The sequence below is a fragment of the Trematomus bernacchii genome, unplaced genomic scaffold, assembly GCF_902827165.1.
Source record: "Trematomus bernacchii unplaced genomic scaffold, fTreBer1.1, whole genome shotgun sequence".
Lineage (NCBI taxonomy): Eukaryota > Metazoa > Chordata > Actinopteri > Perciformes > Nototheniidae > Trematomus > Trematomus bernacchii.
Genome location: NW_022987720.1, coordinates 3047278 through 3063819, shown reverse-complemented (window position 1 = coordinate 3063819; position 16542 = coordinate 3047278). Strand labels below are relative to the sequence as shown.

Genomic DNA, 16542 nt, shown 5'->3' with positions numbered 1-16542 from the left:
ACAAAGTCTATCGTTTTTACAGTGCCACCACCAACAAGTATGTCCTGCTGCAGCATTTGAATTGACAGTTTTACTATAAGACTATCAGTGTTGTTGATATAGTTTCAGGTTTCCTCCGGGTGGAGGCAGTGTAGGACCCGCAGATCAGCTCCTTCGCGAGGGTTTTTCATGAGAACAAGAAGATAAAAAGGCAGTGATGAAGCTGCTGTGGGTGGAAAAATATAATGTTTGAGTGTCGTTGTAGTATTTTATTTATGAGTTAAAAAGACTGGGTCCCGCTGTATTACACAGGCAGCTGCAGCGGACTTTGCCGATCGGGTGTCCGCACTAAGTTCGGTATCGATATGGTGCTCCTGGGGGACCACCAGGTCGTCTAAGGAGGGGTGCATCGGCCCAGGCCGGAGACGGAGCAGGCCAAGGCCCCCGTGCCGCTCAGTAGTGGGATCTGTGAATAGACGCCTGTGAATAGACGCTGTGGGTGCCAGCGTCTATTCACAGGCGCGATCCCACTACAGAGCGGCACGGGGGCTTTGGCCTGCTCCGTCTCCGGCCTGGGCCGATGCACCCCTCCTTAGACCACCTGGTGGTCCCCCAGGAGCAGCATATCGATACCGAACTTAGTGCAGACACACGATCGGCATAGTCCGCTGCAGCTCAGATCTCCTGAGCTCAAACGCTTCGCCAGCCTCAGCCTCCCAGTAACTTGGATTACAAGCGCGCGCCACCGCACCCGGCGAGAAATAGTCTCGCTCATAGGGTTTTTTACTTCGACAAATTTGACGTCATCAAGCAGCAACCTGGAGTGGCATCTAGTGGCGAGAAATAACACTGCAGCTGCTAAAGAGATGAAGGCTGAGTTCTGGATATCGAACTTCATCTGTTCATTAATATATTAATTTGTGTATTTGTCTTAATGTCATTCTAATTATTCTTGCAGCACAACCTTATCAAATAGGTTACCACACATTCAGGTAGCGCTCTCTAAAGGTTCTCTGAAAATGTATATGGTAAAAATGTTTCCACATTCTGTAAAGTTTATAATGAAGAAATCACATTCAGAGATCCCTTAGGGAAAAAATCTCTTTGAATGTTTATAAGAAGTGTATTCTCTATCAGTTTAGCTCCTGTTTCTAAATGACAAAAGTCTCTGCCTGTATTATATCTAAGAAAATATCAAGCGTTTATAGATTCATACTGAAATGACAGAAAATGTTATATTGCAGAACAAATGAAGGCATCAGTAAAGAAATTGGAAGTTTCACATCCGCCCCATCTATTTACAATGTTCAAATGAAGGCTACCGTATGTGTACTGTCCCAAACAGTTCATATCTTGCTTGTGTTGTTTTAAATGCAATAACAGTATGATGATGTTTTGTTATAAGACTAATCAATTGTGATGTTAATCAATAAATAATGACTAGTGCTGGGTTAACATTACTAAGGTGCAATATACTGATTAAAATTCTTGGCATAGTACATGTCACAGAGCAACGTTCATGCTGCTGATGAAGAATGATACATAATAAATAAAGTGGACCATTGACAGACAAATGAAAACCACAAGATCGCCTAAAGAGTTTATTTTAGCATCATGACAGTTGTTACTGACCACTAAAATCAAAAGGAAAAGTAGTGGAATGAATCAGGTCAATACAATCATCATGAAATATGACATGTTCTGTAAAAGTGATGCTGATGATAAATGCACTTTCATTTGGCACCTACAGTTATTAACACCCAGGAGCTTGCAGCTTCTTGTACGTGATAGACAGAAATAAAGAATCTAAAAAGGAATAATGGGGACCTCAGCCCCTTTCTGTAAATGCAACCGAAGACAGAGAAGAAGCACAGCAGTGACGAACAAGACATTTATGGAACATTGTTTTTTACAGTTCTTGCTACCAGTGATAGTAAAGCTGTCGACAGGTTGGAAGGGATTTACACTTAGAGGCTTCGAAACACATTGTAATGCAGCTTAACAGACGCTAAAAGCAATACAAAACTGGAATGACGTTTTTTAAAACAGCGGGATATGTTCATTAGTTTCCTGCTCTGCATGAACTTTGTTCACCCGAGCAATTGTGATCACATTAGCCACTTCACCAAAGCACATTTTCTAATAGAGCCACTGAGTTGGCACATTGTACACACAGATTACAGAGAACTGAAGCCCCAATAAAGAACAAGATGAAGAAAATCAGATGAGAAATGTGTAAACACTTTACATATTAACTAACAAAGTCTATAGTTTTTACAGTGCCACATTTCAGTATAATAAACCACCAACAAGTATGTCCTGCTGCAGCATTTGAATTGACAGTTTTACTATAAGACTATCAGTGTTGTTGATGTAGTTTCAGGTTTCCTCCGGGTGGAGGCAGTGTAGGACACGCAGATCAGCTGCTTTGCGAGGGTTTTTCATGAGAATAAGAAAATAAAAAAGGCAGTGATGAAGCTGCTGTGTGGTGGAAAAATATAATGTTTGAGTTTCGTTGTAGTATTTTATTTTTGAGTTAAAAAGACTGGGTCCCGCTGTATTACACAGGCTGCTCTACAGCGTCTATTCACAGGCGCGATCCCACTACTGAGCGGCACCGGGGCTCCTGGGGCCTCATTTATAAGGGATATACGCTCAAAAAATGGCGTACGCCAGTTTCTACGCAATGTTTGCGATTTATAAAATTCTAACTTGATGGGAAAATGTGCGGTCCTCCCATAGACCACGCAAACTCTAACCCATGCGTACGCACTATAAGCACAACAACGGGAGAGACGAGAAACTGCGACACCGTTGGCAGAAGGAAGAATGGAGAGAAATATGTGGAAATAATACCATAAATAAAATGTTACCTCTCATTTATCATATATGAAGAATTCATTTTCAAACATTGATTAAAGCCAATCTTAAAATGATTAAACAAACGCCTGTTTGAGACTCCTCAGTGCACACAAAAACATAACTTGGAGAAATAAATAAATACGGATATGTTATTTAAAACCACCTCGAATATGTTGTGTTAATGTTATGAAATGTTTTCTCATAAATGATGCGGTAAGCAGGAGGACAGAATTACGTCTAAACTGACGCCGTTTTGCATTTCTATAGGTTGTCGATACGAACATGGTTTTATATACTATCACGTTTAATCGTGTTTTATGCCGTTTGCCAATACTTGATAAGTCGCTCGTAAAACACAGGAGGTATGGAAACTAAGAACACCATATGTGGTCAATTGTACAGCTAATATAACACAACACATTGTATTTCCTTTAACTGGTGGATTATGGATATATAGTTGCTGATCGACAGCTGGAACACAAACCACCAAATACAACAAAATAATTCAGATCCAGTCGTCATAACTCCACTCCGGAGGGATTCCCCGATCATTTCTTACAGTTTCTCATCAAGGGGGTGTCTCCTGTCCCCGGTACAAACACACTGCCTGAGGAAGGTTATGTGTATTTTTTTTGTCATTAACTTTTTTCGGACCACTTATTTATTTATTTTGGTGACGATCCGACCTCCATGCTGCTACTCTGGTTCAAACTGCATCCACCAAACATTATGATTTATCTCGACCTCCCCAAAATAACCAAAATCTGACATGGTGTGAGATGCCTTTTTTAGCTGTTCTATCATCATTTCCTGCGATCTTCTTCATGCAGTCAGTCAAAATGAATGAATGAATGGGCGTTTCGTTGACTATTTATAGGCAAATATGGGCGTTACGAGTCGATTGTGATTTATAAAGGGGAAACAGGCGTAGGAAGTGCCGTACGCACTTCCCTCGCCGGTACGCAATGTTTTGTGAATCGGAAAATGTCGGAACATTTCTGTACCTATTTTTTTGCTTTGTACTACGTAAGCAACCTTCCCACGTGAATCCTACGCAAGGCGTTATAAATGAGGCCCCTGAGCTGCAGCGGACTATGCCGATCGGGTGTCCGCACTAAGTTCGGTATCGATATGGATTGACGTGGGAAGGTTGCTTACGTAGTAGCCTACAAAGCAAAAAAATAGGTACAGAAATGTTCCGACATTTTCCGATTCACAAAACATTGCGTACCGGCGAGGGAAGTGCGTACGGCACTTCCCACGCCTGTTTCCCTTTATAAATCACAATCGACTCTAAATGCGGCGCAGCTTTTGCAGGCTTCACGTAACGCCCATATTTGCCTATAAATAGTCAAAGAAACGCCCATTCATTCATTCATTCATTTTGACTGACTGCATGAAGAAGATCGCAGGAAATGAGGCCAACAGCTAAAAAAGACATCTCACACCGTGTCAGATTTGGGTTATTTTGGGAAGGTCGACATAAATCATAATGTTTGGTGGATGCAGTTTGAACCAGAGTAGCAGCATGGAGGTCGGATCGTCACCAAAATAAATAAATAAGTGGTCCGAAAAAGGTTAATGACAAAAAAAATACACATAACCTTCCTCAGGCAGTGTGTTTGTACCGGGGACAGGAGACACCCCCTTGATGAGAAACTCTAAGAAATGATCGGGGAATCCCTCCGGAGTCATGACGACTGGATCTGAATTATTTTGTTGTATTTGGTGGTTTGTGTTCCAGCTGTCGATCAGCAACTATATATCCATAATCCACCAGTTAAAGGAAATACAACTAATGTATTGTGTTATATTAGCTGTACAATTGACCACATATGGTGTTCTTAGTTTCCATACCTCCTGTGTTTTACGAGCGACTTATCAAGTCTTGGCAAACGGCATAAAACACGATTAAATGTAATAGGATATAAAACCATGCTCGTATCTACAACCTATAGAAAAGCAAAAAGGCGTCAGTTTAGACGTAATTCTGTCCTCTGCTTACCGCATAATTTATGAGAAAACATTTCATAACATTAACACAACATATTCGAGGTGGTTTTAAATAACATATCCGTATTTATTTATTTCTCCGAGTTATGTTTTTGTGTGCACTGAGGAGTCGCAAACAGGCGTTTGTTTAATCATTTTAAGATTGGCTTTAATCAATGTTTGAAAATGAATTCTTCATAAATGAGAGGTAACATTTTATTTATGGTATTATTTCCACATATTTCTCTCCATTCTTCCTTCTGCCAACGGTGTCGCAGTTTCTCGTCTCTCCCGTTGTTGTGCTTATAGTGCGTAGCATGGGTTAGAGTTTGCGTGGAGGACCGCACATTTTTCCGTCAAGTTAGTATTTTATAAATCGCAAACATTGCGTAGAAACTGGCATTCGCCATTTTTTGAGCGTATATCCCTTTATAAATTAGGCCCCTGCTCATAACTCACGAAGCCCTCAACAATCAGGCCCCCCTCCTGAAGAGATAGTTCTTGCGATAGAAAACACAACTCTTTTAAACACAAAGAATAAAGGGAAAAAGTAAAAGTTCTAAATAAAGTTTCATTTATTTTACAGACTATATATGAATGAATAAGCTGTAAAATGATGTAATACTTAAAAAATGCTTCATAAGAGATGCTCTTCTACTGTGTCAGATGTTCATAATACACACAACTGCACAGGTCGTTAAGGTTCATGGAATTTTCCAACCATGTGAACCAAGGACTCATTCTGCCTCCAGCCAGTATGTGTGTCACTTGTGGCAGCTTCCAGGAATTAACTATACAAAATAAATGATCAAGAAGCATCTCATACAATCCAGTTCGGCTTCTACTCTTTTTATTTATGTGATTACAGTTATAATTTTTGATTTATCACTTCTATGAACTGGCTAAACTTGAAAAAGAGTGTCTTAGGATGCCGCAAGACAGTTGATGACACACAGCTTGGCAATATTAAATCAACAATGTGCAGGGATCATATCTGGTGAGGAAAGGGAGGAGCTTACTGTTGAAAGCTCTTAAACTGTTGTTTAAGTAAACATGTTGGGAGTGCAACTGTTCACCTGTCGGAGGTGACACTTTGTCAGAGCATTTTACTTTGTAATAAGGAGACAACTTAATGAACGACTCTACAAGAGAAAAGAGGAAGACTCATTTAACCTGAAAACCTCCTGGACGGATGATGGAACTTCCTATGTGAGTACACTTTCACATAATATGACCTAAAAGAGAGGTGAAACGGACATGTTCTTGTATCTTGATAGTTGTACTTCTCTTTGACATTTTATATTGGTGGAACGGCTGAAACACTGTAAAACTCTTACATTTTTGTAATCTTTTAGCAAAGACATAAACTATTGTTATCCATAGAAGTCAAACTGAATTTGTTTTATTCAAAACAGCCACCGTACATACAGTGTAATCTGATCCCATGATGATATTCCTGTTTTCTGTTTCAGAGTTAGCCGTAAACGACCTCTGTGTAATGGATATGCACAGGAGCTTCCCATGTGCAAAAAGAAATGTCTCAAAACTCTGGCCAGATATGAGGCTGACACACGCACAGACAGGCATGACAGACAGTAAGTGCTGACAGAATATATAAATGTAATCTGGGTCGTAGAAGTGTTTTCTTGAGAGGTGTTGCAACAGGAATATCACAGGTTTATTCATCCGTCTGGGTTGTTTGAGGACAAAGGGTATTTCAGGTGACATTTTCAATTCCTCTTGGTATGCCACATCATTGTTATGGCAACATAGGCCTACCACATGTCGCATCCCTTTATTTGATGTGTCTCATTATGTTTCACGACTGTATTTAAATCACCACACCTTAACCACAATCCTTCTGAAAGCATTTTAATTAAATGTAAAGAGATCTGTTTCATATTTACAATTCACAAGTCGGACAGTATTCAGATGGTGAAATGTTCCTTTATCGTAGAGCTGGATTATTCATTGAAATAGGAAACTTTTTTTAATATGGTTTATTAATGACCATGGAGAGAGTATTTCAACAATATATTCAGAGTTAGATGATCATTATTGTCCATCAAACAATAATCTATATATTGCAGCCTGTTAGCTTAGCTTAGACTGGAAACAGTAGAAACGACTATTGTGACTCTGTCCAAAGGTAACAAAATCTGTTTATTAGCACTTCAATTTAATATTTGTTCCAATTGACCACAAAATATGATGTGTTCATTTTAAAAATAAAGAGGTGGGTTTTGTTACTTTTTAGACAGGGCCAGGTTGGCACTTCCCCCTGTTTGTAGTTTTTATGCTAAGCTAACTTGCTGTAGATTTATATTTATTGGACAGGCATGAGGGTTTTCTATCTTCTTGTCTTAATCTCTGCAAGAAAGCAAATCAGTGTATTTCCCAAATGTCAAACTATTTGTTAGAAAAGTAAATACAATCGTAATTTAACAACAGAATTCTCATCATAAGACAACTGATTAAATATTAATAATTCTAGTGTCAATAGTAGTCCATTTTAGTGTGTATTTACAAACAATACGCCCCAGTTCCCAGTTATCACAATGTTGGTGTTATTCACCCAGACTTTTATGCCATACAGTGAGATATCATGTGTTACAGGACAAGCTGTGGCCCCCTCTGCACACCTGAAGACTGTGTGAATGGAGCGACAAAAAACCTGACTGATACTGAGAGCTTCTTGGGTGACATATTGTCCTGGGCTGACACACAAACCTCTGTAAAGAAAGTGTTGTTGCATCTCAAGTTCAAACAAGCCACTGATGACGTCTTACTTGACAAATCAATCAACAAGACATTTCTGGAGTTTCAGCATGACATCACAGAGGAATGTGGTGCAGAGGACAAGCAGCATTCATGGGCTGTCATTGAGAAACAGGAGGAGATTATCATGTACGGACCTTTCTATCCAAAGTACAACAAGGGAGAACACAGCGAGGACATCATAATTAAACAAACCCAGGAACTTCTGGAGTCAGAGGCTGTCTCAGAAGGCGGGAAGGTGTATGTTTTCACCAAGAACAGCCCCTGTTTGGCTAGAAATACAGATGCGTGCATGCTGAATTTGGTTCAGAAAGCTAAGGAGTGGTGGACTGTGTATGGAGTGAAGACTCGTATTGGTTACGTGAAATGTTGGGGCTTCAAAGGAAATAAAGAAAATGTCTTCAGGGATATTCACTTCAGCCAAGTGGACTGTATCGATCAGACTGAGGACTATGAGAGCTATGTTAAAGCAGCTGAAGAGACTGATCTTAATCCTGCGTGTGAAAATGTGTTTTCTGCTGTGAAACGCCTCCTGAGATCTGCAGATTTGGCTTTTATAAACACCGTGCAGGACCAGGACTGGAAGAGCTCTAAAAGAATGCATAGTATTTTTGAAGGCAAACCAGAAGAGGAGAAAGACATCCAGGAGCTAAACACAATGATCGAAGCTGCACAAGTTCTGCTCCCAGACAAAAAAGAAAGTTTGGAGGAACATTTAAGAAAAGGACCTGCTTTTGCATTTGAGTACGCTTTTGGCTCACAGGTGTCTGACGCCACGCAGGGTCAAATAAGGCTCACATTTCAACAGTGTTGGAAGGAGATGGTGCAGGACAAATATGCTGAGTTCATCAGGGAGAAGCTGACTGAGGACTTCAATCAATGCACTGTACATCTTTTTATCAAAGATATTGTAAGCTTCACAAAAGAATACTTAGAAATTGGGAGGATACAGTTTCCAGAAGAAGCTTCACAAGTTCCCCGATGACTACACTTCGCCAAGATGAAGAGGAAGTCACTAGGCTACATGTCAAGTATGTTTTTTTCAGTAGAATGAATTACCCAAAACGATTACATCATACAAACCATTGGTTTTATGTCAAAATGCTTGGTCTTTATTAGTTTTCTCAGTAGAGCTACAGTTGCACACAGAGAAGGGCATCAGAGTGTTAGTGCACACATGTCCGTCTCTCATTGTGTCTTTACTTACAATATATCACAAATGGTGTATTACAATTATACTGGAGTGGAGTTTTCACATATATGCTCATATATTTGTTGGTAATTACATGTGATGATATCCCACATTTACACGTTACCCCCCCATGCTTGTCAGAATGCAAGCAAATTAAAGCATTGAGTATTTATAATAATCTGTACATTCTTGATACAATAAGCCGTCACAAAATCAAACAACCTTCAGCTAACACATGATAATTAAATGATTGTTAGGTTTGGGGTTGTGCCTTTAATAATAAATACTATCTACCAGATATTTTCTTTTTTTAAGGCCCTCAGGTATTAGTTTCTTACGGATGCACATCTGCTCTTGTGTCAGCAGAGGGAGCTATGTGCCATATTCAGAACGTGCAACATAGCAATAGGTAGTTTCTCATGTATTCTTTCACAGCGGTGTCAATACTGACATGTGTTTTTTACACTTTAAATCAAAAGGCACACAGTTCAGGCAACTGATCGAGAAACGAGAAGCAACCAGGGAGCTTCTTCTATTGCACTGGCCTAATCAAATCCTTTCTCTGGTGGGGAGTGATGGATATCTTGAGCAATTCTCTTAAAGTTACAGTAGGTTTAATGCTACAGAATAGCTTTTCTTTGTAGATTTAAATGCACTGTGAAATTATGCATGTGCATTACAAATATTGGTATCACATTTAAATCTGTGTAATCAATGAGGATTATTAAGTAACCTGAACATTGTTTGCTCTGTGAAGAGATTTTTGAGGTTTTGAAATGTATTCTTAATTTAACTGGATTGTATTGTTGTGGCATTTCAGAAAAAATGTATAGTTTCGTTTTTTTTTTTTTTATTGTGAACTGACCCTTTATTACACATCTCCTCCATGGTGCTACCTTCTGTTATTCTTTACATGTTGTGTATGTCCTTCGTTTTAAGGCAAATTGTCCATAATAACATGAAAATGAAAAGAAAGTATTGAAATAAAAATACCTCGATGAGATCAAGTCTGGCCATTACTGTTATTTGTTATTGGATTATGTTACAGTATCTATCATTTAAAGCAACTTCACTGGGAGGGTAGAGAAGCATGTACATGTTACAGTTCTTAGAGTTCAAGAGTTTTGTGTGTCTGATCGCGGCGCTGCTCTTTAACAAAAACTCCAATCAGTCCCTCGATTGCTGTGAGTAAACATACAGTATCTGAGCAGTTCTGTTTAAGATCTCCATTTCTTTTGTGGCGCCCACATGTTTGTCCCAGAGACTTGTGCGGTGTGTCGGCTGCACAAACATCTGCATACAGAGCGCTCTGATCCCTCAGAAGAGTTGAATCGCTATAGATAGGTTGGTTTGAGATGCGTGCCAGGTTGTGGGTCTTCTAGGCCAGGATTAGGTTGTTCCAGGGCTCAGCTTTGGAGCCAGAAGACCCACCGTGGCCCCCAGGGGACATCTTGAGAGGAATGGCCCCACTTTGAGCTGTCATGTAGGCTGGCAGGGCTGAGATCTAGAGGGATACAGAAGGAAATGGTGAGAAGGCCTGTCAGATTTCTTATGTTGGCAGTCTGTCAGAGACTTTGACCTTTTTTTAATCATGGGGGAGAAAAACGTTTTAAAACATACAAAAAAATGCCAATGCTGTAGAATCTGGGTTGATGTGTTTCTAAACATTGGTTTGACTCTGTTCCTTATAGGCCGTATTAGACCTTGGCCTTTAGGTGATACGATCCCGGTTTGTTGAACAGTTATTTAATCTGATTAGCCTCTTTTTCATCACAACCACCAACTCTAACAACTATTGGATCTTAATATTCTCTGAGATTTGTTTAAACTGTGTCTTACCTGTGCGTGTGAGCCGTGGTGTGAGTACAAGCTGTGGGTTTCCGGCTCCGTCTTTATCTGCCGAGGCTCCTCAGTGGTGCTGGAGGCCCGGGGAGTGCTGCTGGTCGTGATGGGAGACCCCTCGCTGCCTGGGGTCCCTGTGGAGCACCAGAACTAACGTCATGACACATTCACAGACAGTATGAGCATGTAAATGGGCCTAAGTCTTGAGCTCCTGCCATTGTAACAGCTATCACCATGTCTGCACAAATGTAAGCATGTGGTTTTGAAGCGCACCAGTTTGGGGCTTGTTGAGGCTCTTGGGTTTGCGTTTGCGGGTCTGGATCCCCTCTTTCTTCATAGCCAGGGGTCTTGCTACCTGTCAGGACACCAAGACAAAGGAATAACCATTAGTCAACAACAGCAGACTGAAATAAGAGTAGTGGAACAATCTTGGAGGATGGTGTAGAATAAAGGTTAATACATTGAAGATGAACCTTTATTAAGAAATTCAGTTTTTCACTCTGGCTTGTATTTTTGTTTAATACACACACAGTATACCGGTAGGTGCACACATGCACAAGTAATTAATACACACTATACAGAACACATGCACATGCATCTGGAGAGGGCCAGAGCAAAGAGGCTGCCAGTCTAGCCAGCACCGGGGAGCAGTTTTGAGGTTTGGTGCCTTGCTCAAGGGCACCACGGCAGGGCCCAGGAGGTGAACTGGCACCTCTCTAGCTACCAGTCGGTTGATCGGGACTTGAACCAGTGTCCCTTCGGTCCCAGGGGCAAGTCCCTACAGACTGAGCCACTGCTGCCATTGAGGCGCAACGAGATAAAGACGGGTCAGAAAACCGTCTCTTGTTCTTAACATCTTGGACATTTCTACTCTAATTTCTGAAGATATGCTTTCCAAAAAATCTGTGAATTTTCATATTTTTGAATACCTTTAATGATGGATTTTAGATTCATTTAAAAATGCCAGTTTTAAATTCAAGATCAAAAGGGTTTTAACTATTTATATATATGATATCAGCAGTTTTTGAGATGCACTTCTTCCCCCTCTTCCCTCTCTCACCCCATGGAGTTTCATGTAGAGGCCACAGGCGTTGCAGACCGGCTCTCCCTCTGCGTTTCGTCGCCACAGTGTGGTGGTGGTGGTGTGACAGTTGGTGCAGGACAGGCCCACCCTCCTCGAGGCAGACTGAAAATATGTCAGGAGAAAAAGACAATACATTTATTTTCCCAGAGTGAACACTTGAATGTATCCATCCATGTATTGCTTCACTGTTTGGTACAGAATACTAAAGTGCTGCTCTGTCACCCACCAGCCGTCTTTGAGGTTTGATGAGAGGTCTGTTGATGCCGTTCATCTTATGGTACAGTCCGCATGCATTGCACAGGTAGTGGCCGGTACCATCCCGCCTCCAGAGGGGGGTCGACATCGCCCCGCAGTTCACACACTCTCGCCCCTCAGCAAAGTCATCAAACAGGTCTGATGGAGGATGACAAGAGAGAAATATGATAAGCCAAAATATATATTTTTTTTCTTTCCCCGTAAACCTGATCTGGCTCTAACTGTGATTTGCTTCTGTCAACTTATGGGTACTTTCCACGTCCAGAGAAACATGATTTAATATGAGCTAGAACAAAGTTTTAAACCATCAAACTGTACTGAATAAAATAAAAAAGCATCCTGGTTAGGTTAGGTTGAAACAATGGCTGCTTTTCAGAATAGTTGATGTGTTACACATTTGTTTTACCAATTTAGTTATGAGAGATATTACAGTAAGTGTGTCTTCTACCATTATGAACTATTGCAAAGAAACATTTATTATCAATTCTCCTTATGAGGTAGCACATATCCATCTCATGTACAAAACAGAGCTGATTTTGATAAATTAATTTCCAGCTGAGTTTATTCCACACAAACTTTTTTCCAGCTATCTTAATGAACACTTTACTCCACTGTAAACCCTGATGATCAAATGCAGGGGCCTCTCTATACCAGCAGGAGGTGTAGGCCGCAGTGTTTCAGGCCCACACAACAGCAGCCTGGAATCTCTCCTTATCTCATAGCTCCCCTTGAGATAAAGAGTCGGCTGGAAATAGACACGCAATAGAGCTCCATCATATTCAAATAGAGACTCTGTGTCTAACACATCTCTCTCAGTTAACATGACATCTCATAAATCTGTCATAGAGTCTAAAGAACCACTTAGGTATTCAGGGAAAGAACATATCCATCTGATATGTGAAAGTGACAGAACAGGTTAGAATATGTGAGGTTATGCTAAGAATAGATTGAGGAAATGTGCAAAACAGCCACATTTAAGTTGGATGTTATTGTTGTTTGCAACTGTACTTTCCCCTGTGCATAATTATTTGTCTTGAGATAGCATAAATCTGGCCCCCGTCTGCTCCTCCCTCGCTGCAGAGTGCAGCTGATACAAATGCAGGCCTCCTCCAAGGCTGAGAGCAAAACAGAGAAAGCAGGGCAAGCTAACCTTGAGCCAGGCAGAAATTGTAGCCAACACAAGACAAAAACTCAAAAGAAACACTGCAGTGTCCAGGTCTAAATGGAGGTTTTTTTTTCCGCTGTGAAAAAGTCAGTGTGTGTCTTTATCAGGGGGCCCTGAGGCTTTAAGGGGACAAAGGTGGAAACAACCGGGACACATAGACCAACTGCTCCGAACAGATTATACATTGATTATTTTAATAAACAGTGAACAGTGGGAACTGTATAAAACACTGTTAAAAGTCACAAGGGGTTTGCTTTATCTAAGGTCTGTCTGTGGTACTTCTAATTTACAAGATAATTTGCCTTTCTTTGTCCTTCTGTATTTTTAAAGATAGCAATTTGAAAACATACTTGACAACCATTTAAAACTCAATAATTGTACTTTTTTTTCTGCACATATTGTTCGTTTTTAGATGATTTTAATTCAATAGTATACAGTATTCACTGTTATTTTAATCCATGTCTACGGAAAAAAGTTCTTGGATTGGAACTTTTTACCCAATCTGCCGTCTGTTGACACTATTGACATTGGATATAAAGACAACATGCAAAACATATAATTAAAAAAGTATTTTATGTTCCAGGCAATATTACAAATGTATTGTTTTATAAACTAAATGTTCATGTGTATTCATACCATTTCATAACAAAGGCTTATATTGTTGTCAGAGACATAGTATAGTTGTTAACATAATATAATTATTCTATTAAAGTAATCAAACTCAAGAAAAAATAATGATTATATAAAGGAAGAATGTAAAATGCGATCCATTAAAGTCATAGATGTTTCTCTGGAATAATAAATCAGTGATTAAAGTGACTTTTAAATAATCCCCAATATATTTTCACAGATGTTTTAAGGAATTTAGGTTTTTCAGTAAGGCTACATCATTGCTCAATGATCATTAAACTAACTCTCACTATGACTTATTTTTGTGATTTGAATTTGAAAAGCGCCACTTCACAGCTGAGGGAGTTTCCCCTTCATCAAAAGAGCAATAGAAACTTTCTTTACACGGCTCATCAAGCACTGAGGTTTGATTTAATTTGATGTGATGTGATGTGCAGCTGGTTTCTGACACATCTATAAAGAACAGCAATGAGTAAACACACTGATCTGTGAGTTAAGTGTGATTATAATCAGATGAAGAGGTCAATGTGGATCAATGTTTTTATCTGTTACCCTGTTGAACAGCTCACCTTTGTCTTTCTTCATTGAAATTAGATTACCTCGTGTGTTAGGCCATGTAAATCATAATCACACAAAGCATTTTAAGAGCAATCAGAGAAGTTATAAGCCATTCATCTTCTGTTAATATGATACAAATACTATACTATCTGATATGACTAATTATGATCAAGCCCATCAGATCACGGTGTAAATTACATGATAATGAAATGAATGAATGAATACATTAAATATTGTCCAATATTGCCCATCACTCTGATTAAAATCTAGATAATGGAAGGTAAAATAAACAAAATTATGATTATTCACCGAGACTACACAAGGTGCAAGTCATCGAAAAACTGTCAACCTAAGCTAAATCAATGTGTTGCGATATAGTCCAGAGTTCAACCTCCAACTAAAGGCCAAATTCACATCCAACACAGACAAAAAGATAGCAGTTAATATTTACATGAAGGCTTTTTAAAAGAAAAATTCACTGTTACTTCACAAAAATAATTAATTATTTCAGTCTTGACCAAGATCAGATATCTTCAAATCAAATCTGACCTCATTATGAGGCCAAACACAACTCGTAAACTTTAAATGTGTAATCAACTCAGGTTCAGTTAAATATTAATTGATATCACTTCAAATGTATTATTTCTATAACTCCAATTCACCAGCAATAACAAATGGTTTGGCTAAAGCATTGCAGCTTCCCTTCTATTCTGGATCTGATTTCTCATGTTTGATTGCACTTAAGTCAATTTGGACAAAAGCATCAGCTAAATGTAATAGGATATAGTCATTCAATGCAATTTGATCCTTGAAAATAAACAAAGATATTTGCATAAATAAATATGTTATTTTGTGACATTTTCTGTGCCAAAAAGTCAACCTGAGTAAGTGAACCAATCGGTAATTAATTGTCATTACAGACTGCTCAATTTGGCCTTTTGTGTTGTTTTATTAAACAGTGAAGTTAACGTTAACATTTGGTTTAAAATGGCTCATAAATAAAATAGGCTAAACTTAATAACCCCTTTTATTGTCAAATTAAAGAATCTATGCATTTCACCCAATACATTTGTTTTGACTTAATTTACTATTTTAAGATGTTAAATGTAAATTCGAGGTTTATTGAATAACTAATGTGTATTTAGTAAGTACATATAATAACAAGGTTATACATAATACAACGATAGAGCGAAGCAGTCTCAAACGTCATTATCAAAAATGGAAATTGCTTAACACAGCGTAATTAAAAATGAAAGAAAATGGTTCTTTCCATATCATAATAACTGTCATGGAAATACATTGATAAAATAGAAATCGTGTTACTTAAAGAAACAAGCAGACACGATTTGAAGGTGATAAACAGCCTTAAATTATTCTGCGGTATTTTTGTTGATCTCACGTGGCAGTCTATAACTTTTTTAAATTAGTTTACTTTTTCATTTGGTTTTTAATAGAATATAATAATTTAAAACAAAACCTTTCTTCCTTTATTTAAATTAGAAGTTTTTTTACAAACGCTCGTTCTGCAGAAATGCGATGAACAAAAACCGTCTCTCGTAATCAGATCTTTAAAAAACCAAAAAGCTCTTCAATTTAAATGTATCTCCTAATTTCAAGACATATTTCCTTTTTGTATACCAGAATATTTGGAAAATATAATCTTCTTTTATTGTAATAATATTAGTCATGCAATCGGGTGTTCCTGTAAATTATAATGCCTTAATCTTGATGGGTCATGATTGAGAGATTATTTGTGCCACATGCAAACGAAACATGAATAATATATATAGTTTTATGGCGTGTAAATATTTATATTGTTAGTATTGTTTTATAAAATCGTGTTGATCTCTATTTTAAAAAAGTACATTGATTTTTCAATCAGGCCTTGCGACCTTTAACCTCGTTCATGTTGTTTAACTTCTTCAATCGTTAACAAATAGGCCTACAAAATAATAGAGATATAAAGATATGCTACTTTCTTTTAATAATCTGCACTTGTTTGTCTCCCTGCATGCAATGAAGTTTATCATTTAACATGATTGACCTTTCTGTGTGACACAATTTAAATAAATAAAAACACCATTTACTGGAAAAAAATATACAGCTTTACAGTTAAACAAAATATTTCAATTTTACATATATTTTCCTGTAGCTTACCTATGTTTGGGTGCCGTGTTGTGCAATGAGGAGCGCCGGTTTGGAGAC

The 16542-nt window shown here is 38.6% G+C and overlaps 2 protein-coding genes across 2 annotated transcripts in view; one reads left to right on the top strand and one right to left on the bottom strand.

Annotated features, from left to right (window-relative positions):
- Positions 1 to 5904: 5904 nt before the first annotated feature.
- Positions 5905 to 9810, top strand: LOC117492087. Its single transcript, XM_034142246.1, has 3 exons — positions 5905 to 6042; positions 6306 to 6428; positions 7450 to 9810. The coding sequence occupies exons 1-3, from the start codon at positions 6026 to 6028 to the stop codon at positions 8594 to 8596; spliced, it is 1287 nt and encodes a 428-aa protein (XP_033998137.1). The 5' UTR covers positions 5905 to 6025; the 3' UTR covers positions 8597 to 9810.
- Positions 8706 to 16542, bottom strand: part of gata4 (GATA binding protein 4) — an 8486-nt gene continuing 649 nt past the window's right edge. The window contains exons 1-6 of the mRNA XM_034142247.1: positions 16495 to 16542; positions 11956 to 12122; positions 11706 to 11831; positions 10919 to 11000; positions 10643 to 10779; positions 8706 to 10307 (exon numbers count right to left, since the gene is read on the bottom strand). The exon at positions 16495 to 16542 is cut by the window's right edge and continues 649 nt beyond it. Coding sequence (XP_033998138.1) covers positions 10182 to 10307; positions 10643 to 10779; positions 10919 to 11000; positions 11706 to 11831; positions 11956 to 12122; positions 16495 to 16542 — 686 coding nt within the window. The 3' untranslated portion in view covers positions 8706 to 10181. The remainder of the gene's footprint in view (positions 10308 to 10642; positions 10780 to 10918; positions 11001 to 11705; positions 11832 to 11955; positions 12123 to 16494) is intronic.

What these genes read in the sequence shown, in the direction of transcription:
- LOC117492087 (XM_034142246.1), top strand. An exon ending in ACAGACAGGCATGACAGACA is followed by an intron (nt 6,429 to 7,449) that starts GTAAGTGCTGAC and finishes CATGTGTTACAG; the next exon opens with GACAAGCTGTGGCCCCCTCT.